This window comes from Rosa rugosa, chromosome 7 (assembly GCF_958449725.1).
Source record: "Rosa rugosa chromosome 7, drRosRugo1.1, whole genome shotgun sequence".
NCBI lineage: Eukaryota > Viridiplantae > Streptophyta > Magnoliopsida > Rosales > Rosaceae > Rosa > Rosa rugosa.
In genome coordinates, this window is record NC_084826.1 from 39,977,783 (window position 1) to 39,986,694 (window position 8,912).

An 8,912-nucleotide genomic window follows, 5' to 3' on the forward strand; every position below is an offset into this window, starting at 1 on the left:
ATGAATCTGAGCAAAGTCAGAATCATTGAGATACAACTCTTTCAAAGTCTTCCATATCTCAACAGCTGTCTCGCATCCAATGATTAGTTGAACTACCTCTTCGGTCATTGATTTGTAGAGGATGGACATCACAGACCCATTTGAGTTCTCCCACTTTCCGAACCCTAGGTCCGTCTCATCTGGTGCTTCAATTGTGCCATTCACATATCCCATCTTGTCAAGCCCACACAGATGGGCAGTCATCATCTTACGCCAAGTACGGTAATTGGTGCCATTCAACTTAGAACCACCAAAACCTCCAGAGGAGTCTTGATTCAAAGATACCTCCACCTTTTGAACAGCGACATCATCATCCTTGCCTGACCCTTGTCCTCCCATTGCAGTAATAGAGCACAGCGGAATAAAAAGATGAAATTGAGTAGGCCGAAAGAAAACGAACAGTAGAGGCTGGAAGAAAAAAAAAACCCTAAAACCCAAATTCTAGGTTTAAAGGTGTGAATACTCTCAATCACAAGAACACAGACAAACAAATCCCAATTACTGGGTAGAAGAAAATTTAAGAGAAATTAAATTGAGAGAATTGAGAGCAATGAGAGAACAAAGAGACAAAGTCCAATACGGATCTTTGCTTTGATACCAACTTGAGAATAAGAACGTATTTGAGAGAATAATGAGATGATTTTATTCTTCTCACAAGGAGGTATTTATACACCAAGGTTACATATACTAACTAGGTAAGTGCTAATTACATTCCTAATTGCATACAATAAGTACATTCCTAATAGAATAAGAATATTCTAAATATGATACGTTGACTCACGCTAACAAGAAGTTCCGGTAAACACCCTACTACTTTACTTTACTTGGTGATGTAGTTACACTTAGCTTTGATAGACTTGATTAATTAAGTCTGAACCTGAAATGATGATTAATTAAGTCTGAACCTAAAATGCTCATGATGGTAATGTTTTTTTTGCTGAATTAGGTACTCTCAAGTAATCTCAAGTCAGAATTTAAACTGGCAATAGATTCTTTGGACAACATAGTTGCTTTTGGAACTATCATCCAAGTCGATGTCGAGGGCACACAGCTGATGTGCTTATATTTTCCAATATTTTTGTGCTTCTTAATCTTGATATTTATGTCTAGTTCTCCTTGTTTATGGTTCATTTACTTATGTTAGTATTTTTATAGGTATGAAGAGCAAGGATAAGAAAAAGAAGCAAAACGAGAGGAAAAGGATTGAAGGTGCTTTGGAATCCTAACAACTGAAGCAGCATCTGCAGAACAACTAACTTTGAGGATTAAAATGTACTGATCCAGAGACAACCAGACAACGAGCCTTATATGCACGGAAAGCCCCGAATGTCTAGTTTCTGGAGAAGTTTACGGTTCATGATTTCGATATCTCTAGAGGGAGATATGGCAGTTTAAGTACAGACAGTCCAGTCGATACGCGAATCTGTGTTGTGTTTCTAAGAGCTCGAGTTTTCAAGGCCTGAATGACTTAGCAAAATTTTGGGAAAATTGATAAAGCATTATGGACTGTTTGAGAGCCCAACATATGTTTCCTTAGAATTCTAGGAGTGCCACATCACCTTTGTTTTGTGCTAAGTTATTAAGGAGTTCCAGAGGCCTAAAGCAAGAAGGAAAAGTTGCATCTTATAAAAGGAGAATATGTCAAGATGGAGAAGTACCATTCAAGATCAGATTTTCATCAAAGAAAGCTGCTGCCATCGCCCTGTTCACCTTCCATCTCCATTTAATAAGTTCTTTATGTTTTTAAGATTTTCTATTATGTTTTCTTTGAACATGAATAGCTAAACCTCTTTTCTAGGGCCAGGATGAGGCCCTAGCATGATTGTTTACATGTTTTGATATTCAATTGATGGTTGTCAAACCTCGGTTTCCTGTTGTGCGCGCGTGTTGATCGAGTGCTTTCTTAAACAATGCGTGTCGATCCGTCGATGATTTCAACGCGACCCCAGGTCAGGCGGGGTTACAAGGAAAAGAAACTTACAAGGATTTCCTTAGTAACTGACAAGACCCACCCCGGATTCCACCCTGGAATCCGAAGTGGCCCTGCGAGACCCACTTTTAAAGAAGGTTTACCAAAAATTTCGGCATAACCTCCCTTAAAAATGGACAACCCAAAACCTGTGGAAGACAAATTTCACTTCTAATAATTCAACCACAAAATCCTGGAGCCACCCTACTCCCATCATTCAACCAACTCAAGCCCAAAAATAATAATAGTGTATCAAGTACTTCAAGTCTAAGAAACTCCAAGATTTAAGATACTACAATTCACAAAGTTAAGTCGTAGACCTCAAATATCATTCATTACAAGTCTGGGTCACAAATCCCATAGTAATCAGAGCAAATCTAGGAACGTAAATTAACATAGAGTACAGTAGGTTAAACAGGTAACCTACGAAATGTGATGACGGAAGCGGATGTGGTCACTATGGCTCACTCCTGTACGCCGAGCAGCAACACTTTAAACTGGGCATTTGAAACCGAAGGGCCCAGGAGAAAAGTATATAAAAAAGGTTAGCGTGAGTGGACAAAAATAAACAATTTTAAACCAAAAGGGATTTTATACTTTCCCACATTTATTTCTTTAAAAACTCCCGATGCATGCAATGATTAAGGAAACCAAAACGAGAGAAGTTCTGCCCAAGAAAACCGACTAGCCCCGCTAGTCACAAACAATTAAAAGAAAAGGTTGAAACTCTGATACTCAAGGAAATAAAACCAGCCCCGCTGGCTTAAATAAATCGGACTAGCCCCGCTAGTCGAAAATAGTATAATGAGTAGGGGAAGACGATAGCCATACGAGTGAGCCTCCCAGGCTCGGGTGATAGCCTCCCAGGCTAAAGTACTCCCATTACTCCCGTAATATACCCTTACGCCACTATGTGTAGCGATAGGATACTGGGCTTGAGAATTACTGTCACAGAGACAGTAACCAGCGCCACAAAGGCGGAGGGCTTCGGTGATCCCATCACCTCGCCACAAAGGCGGAAGATCAATGCTAGCAATGATAATAGTCACCCAAAGTATGACAACAGAAAATCCGAAAACCAAGTAAATCCATAAATACAAAAGGCTTCCCCATCTCTCGTAAAAGAATTTCCAATGACGTGTCCCACACGCCAAGATAATCTCACGTTCAAAAATAAATAGGAGATAAATAAATATAGAGATTTACTCCATCGAAATCTCATTTCGAAAATCTCATAAAAATCTCAAATTGCCGAATATAAATATAATGTAAATAGTATAAATCCGGAAATCACATCGGAAATAAATAAATAAGAGAAAATAAGCATAATCCAATGACGTGACCCCGCACGCCATAAAACCTTCAAATAATCAAATATCCAAAACCATTTTTGAAAATAACCATATGCTCGGGCAAATAATACGATAAACAAATGATAACCTCGGAACCAATTAAATAAATGCATGCATCATTCTTTTAAAAAAATAAAAGTCCACTCACAGTATATGGTCAATCCTAACGTCGCTCGGTATTTTCCTCGTATGGGGACTCCTCTCGTCCTGTACAAATAGCACTCGTAAAAATATATTTACAGGACGAAAATTAACTTTACGATAATTAGAAATTGAGATTCATAACGTCCCCCTTCAAAAACCAACTCCTTAATTCACATCGAATCCATCCATAATTCTCCAATAATATTCATTCATCGCTATATAAATTCTAAGGTGAATTCGAAAGAAATTCGGCGATCGAATTCACGTAAATCGATAATTAACCATTTATACTCAATTTGTAATTCCTCCAATTTCGTCCAAACTTCATGTATAAAATTCTACAATCAATAAAGGATTTATGGAGCCAAAACAATAATTAAAACTCAGCTCTACGCGCCACCACGCGCCACCCACAGTGGCTGCACGTGGGGCCCACGCGCCACCGGCAACCACCACCAATGGCCACCAAATTTTGGCAGCACCACCTACTCAACAGACCCAACCTCTTTCTCAACTACAAGAAGTTCCAATTTTACCTCGAAGAGCTCCAATTTAGCCGGTGAAAAATTTCCAGAAAATTTCAAGAACCCTAGGATCGGGTTTGATCGATTCGACCTCCACACTGCAAATTGGAATGCAAGACCTTAGGGGAAATGATCTCCAGCAAAAACCCGACCTTCGACGCCGGTTTGGTGACCGGAGATGGCCGGAATCGTCGGAAATCGGCAAACTCGCAAGTTGCTACAGTAACTTTCCCAGCAAGAAATCGAGCTCCTCCGGCCAAATCTCCCCAAAATACCACCACAGATGCGTCAAGGGGGAGGAGACGAGCTTGGGGATGGCCGGATTTCGTCGTGGGTCGGCCGGAGATGGAAGAAATCGAAGGGAGAAAAATCGGGCCGAAAGGGGGAAGAAGTCGGGGAAGAAGAGAGGGAGAGTTACCGTGGGTTTCCGAAAATGGAAACCTACAGTGGTAACTTTCCATATATATATTTTTGTTACCATGAACAGTAACTTTCACATTTTAAGCTATAACTTTCACATACGAACTCCGATTTTTACGTACCACATATGCACGCGCTCGGTTTAACGTCCTCTACAACTTTCATGAAAGAAATTTTCTCAAATTGTTAACCCATAAAAAGTCAACTTCTAGCCACCCCCCTAAAAGATAAAACTATAACCGCGAATGGTAAAACATACAGTGATTCGTGTAACTCAGTAAAAAGGGTAAATCGGATGTGGGGTGTAACAATTCACCCCCCCTTAAAAAAATTTCGCCCTCGAAATTTACATACCTGTCAGAACAGATGGGGGTACTGCCGTCTCATTAGATCTTCCGGTTCCCAAGTAGCTTCCTCCACCAAATGATTACTCCACAGTACCTTAACTAAAGGTATTGTCTTGTTTCTAAGGACCTGCTCCCTTCTGTTGAGTATCTGGATCGGTTTCTCCTCATAAGTCAGGTTTCTTCTAAGACATGAGAAGGATCAGCAATATACTTGCGGAGCAGGGACACGTGGAAGACATCATGAATCTTTGATAACCTCGGAGGTAGTATTAACTTATAAGCAACTGGGCCAACTCGCTCTTTTATCTGAAAAGGTCCAATATATCGAGGACTGAGCTTCCCCCGCTTTCCAAATCTTACAACGCCCTTCCAAGGGGACAATTTCAAGAATACCCAATCACCCTTTTGAAACTCCAAGTCTTTCCTGCGGCTATCCACATAACTCTTTTGTCTACTTTGAGCTGCCCTGAGTTTCTCCTTGATCAACTTAACTTTTTCAGTGGTAATCCGTACAATCTCTGGGCCTATGAGTTTTCTTTCTCCCATTTCATTCCAACACAAGGGAGTACGACACTGTTTTCCATAGAGAGCTTCGTAAGGAGCCATGTCAATACTGGAATGATAACTATTATTGTAAGCGAACTCAATCAATGCCAGATGGCTATCCCAACTTCCTTTGAATTGCATAACACAGGATCTCAACATGTCTTCCAAAGTTTGGATAGTTCTCTCTGATTGCCCATCAGTCTGTGGATGAAAAGCAGTGCTAAAACTCAATCCGGTACCCAAAGCCTCATGTAGACTCTTCCAAAATTTCTCGTTTAATATTATGAAGATTAGGTACACATATTCTATTTCCAAACATTAAGGCTCCATCTCTTCTGAGAATAAAGTCCGCTCTAGTGCCATTACTCACTGCTTCTTTTAATTGTCTTAGATATTCATCTTCATCTTGTGCCTCCCGCACTTTATCAATGAGATTCGGCCTCACATGGAAGCTAACTATCAATGCTCCAGACTCTTTTTCAATCGTCAAATTAACCCCTGTAGATCGCAATTCATAAAGTAAAGGAACTCGAACTGCCTTCAAATGGGCTAAAGAGCTAAAGGGCTTTCGGCTAAGTGCATCAGCTACCACATTGGCCCTTCCTGGATGATACTCAATGGTGCAATCATAGTCCTTAATCAACTCTAACCACCTCCTTTGCCTCAAATTTAAGTCCCGTTGATTAAGTAGATACTGGAGACTTTTATGATCCGTGAAAATCTGGCATCGTGCCCCATAAAGATAGTGTCTCCATAACTTAAGTGCAAGTACTACAGCAACAAGCTCAAGGTCATGAGTCGGATAGTTCATTTCGTGAGGTTTCAGCTGCCTAGATGCATAGGCAATCACATTTCCATGCTGCATCAATACACAACCTAAGCCTTGTCTTGAGGCATCACTGTAAATTACATATTCCCCGCTATCATCAGGCAATGCTAGAATTGGGGCACGAGTTAAACGTCCTTTGAGTTCTTGAAAACTTTGTTCACACTCCTCTGACCAAACAAATTTAGCACCCTTCCTGGTCAATTTAGTGAGGGGGGCCGCAAGTCTAGAGAAATCTTGCACAAACCGCTGATAATAACCGGCCAAACCCAAGAAACTACGAATTTCCGTCACGGTGGTGGGTCTTCCCCAATTCAAAACCGCTTCCACCTTTTGAGGATCCACGCTAATACCTTCAACTGACACCACATGACCCAAGAATCCAACGCTGTTAAGCCAGAATTCACACTTACTCAACTTAGCATATAGTCTAGCTTCCCTCAAAGTCCGAAGTACTAGCTTCAAATGCTTAATATGAAGCTCATCACTCTTAGAGTAAACCAGAATGTCATCAATAAACACAATCACAAAACGGTCCAAGTATGGGCGGAATACTCGATTCATAAGATCCATAAAGGCTGCAGGAGCATTGGTTAATCCAAAAGGCATCACCACAAACTCATAGTGACCATAACGTGAACGGAATGCAGTCTTAGGTACATCGGACTCTCTTATCCGTAACTGGTGGTAACCTGTCCTCAAATCAATCTTAGAAAAGACTTTGGCACCCCGCAATTGGTCAAATAAGTCATTAATCCGTGGTAATGGATACTTGTTCTTCACTGTGACCTTATTCAATTTTCTATAATCAATACACAATCTCAAGGTGCCATCCTTCTTCTTAACAAAGAGCACCGGAGCACCCCAAGGGGACACACTTGGCCGAATGAAACCTTTATCCAACAACTCCTGTAACTGGGTCTTCAACTCTTTTAACTCGGCTGGGGCCATTCTATAAGGTGCCTGATATATAGGTGTAGTACCAGGGAGCAATTCAATGGTAAAGTCTATTTCTCTTTCTGGAGGCAAACCAGGTAGTTCATCAGGAAACACATCTGGAAACTTCCTGACCACAGGAATATCCTCAATATTCAACACCTCCTTCTTTGTATCCACAATGTGAGCCAAGTAAGCCTGACAACCTTTATTCAAAAGCTTTTCAGCTGTAATGGCCGAAATCAGGCAAGAGGAGAGAATGTTCCGCTCACCACGGAAAGTGATTTCCGGTTTTCCTAGACTTCGAAACACTACTTCTTTATGGAAACAATCAACCAATGCACCATGTGTCTCCAAAAAGTCCATCCCCAGAATTACATCAAACTCAACAAGATCTAGAGGAATTAGGTTGGCCTCCAAGCAAAAACCATCAACCATTACACCACAATTATTGAAAACCCAATCTATCTTAAGGGCTTTTCCCGCAGGTAAAGAAACATACCACTCGCCTATAAGAGGTGTTGACGGCACATTGGCAAAACATGCGAATTTACTAGACATAAATGAGTGCATAGCACCAGGGTCAATTAAGGTTAAAGCAGGCTGATTAAAAATAAATAACGTACCAACGATAACCTTCGGTGAGTCACGGCCCTCCTGCTGGGTCATGGCGTGCAGTCTAGCATGTGTCACAGGACGACCCCGCTGACCCCTGGTCTGCTGAGAACCAGCTCGACCTACCGAGCTAGTGCGGGCACTACTAGTAGAACCGCCAACAGAGGACTGGCCAACAGTCTGAGTGGGGGTAGATATGGCTCCCTGAGTCAAAAGAGGGCAGTCCTTCCTAAAGTGGTCCTGCTGACCACACATGAAACACCCCACTGTCTGATACCGCCCAAATTGAGCTGACTGACTAGAAGAAGCCCCACTCGAACCACCATGATAACTCTTGGACCTCTCAAGCTGCCCCGACTGTTGTCCACTAAACTGACCCCGAGAGAATCTCCTGACACGTCCCCTGAATCTAGTACGGGACCTCGAGCTGGAACCACTGCTCTTCCCACTACCAACTGAAGAACCAGAACCGGATGTAGAAGTAGCCCTCTTAGATGGACCCTGGCTAGGGCCACCAGGATCCCTAGGGTAAAATCCAGCAGGTGAGTCCGACTCAATGTCCATGGCATAAGATACTGCCTCACCAAAACTCTTGTACGGTGTGCCTAACATCTTATCCTTAAACTTTCCTCCAAGTCCCTGGACAAATCTACGAATCTTACTTTGCTCCGTACGAACCAAATCCGGCATATGGTGAGCCAATGAGAGAAACTCCTGCTCAAACTCTAACACTGACTGATCATCTCTCTTCTTCAAATTCAAAAACTGGTCCTGCATCCGATTAAGGTGGGCATCACTAAAGTACCGTCCATAGAAATGGGCCTTGAACATATCCCATGTCATCGGGCCAGCATTTGCAGGATCATTGACCACACCAGTCCACCAATGCCAGGCGGTATCCTCAAGGAACTGTACTGCCAAATTCACTTTCCTGTCCTCTAGAAGGTCCATCTGGGAGAAAACTCTCTCCATCCTGTCAAGCCACCGCTGAGCCTCAACAGGTGAGGCGGCAGAAGCAAAAGTCTGGGCCCCATGCTTCCTAGCACGTTCCACAGAGTAGTCGGTACATGACCCGGGGAGCGCTGCAGCAATCTGTCGAAAGAACTGCCCAAAAGTATCCGCAAACCTCCTAGGCATCTGTTCATCATCCTCAATAGGAGGAGTTTCCCTACGTGCTCGGCGATTACGAGCCAT

The 8,912-nt window shown here is 42.3% G+C and overlaps 1 protein-coding gene across 1 annotated transcript; it reads right to left on the bottom strand.

Annotated features, from left to right (window-relative positions):
• Nucleotides 1–4,966: 4,966 nt before the first annotated feature.
• Nucleotides 4,967–8,912, bottom strand: LOC133723295 (uncharacterized). The gene is made up of 2 exons (XM_062150109.1): nucleotides 5,712–8,912; nucleotides 4,967–5,599 (listed from the first exon to the last, which is right to left on the bottom strand). The coding sequence occupies exons 1-2, from the start codon at nucleotides 8,910–8,912 to the stop codon at nucleotides 4,967–4,969; spliced, it is 3,834 nt and encodes a 1,277-aa protein (XP_062006093.1).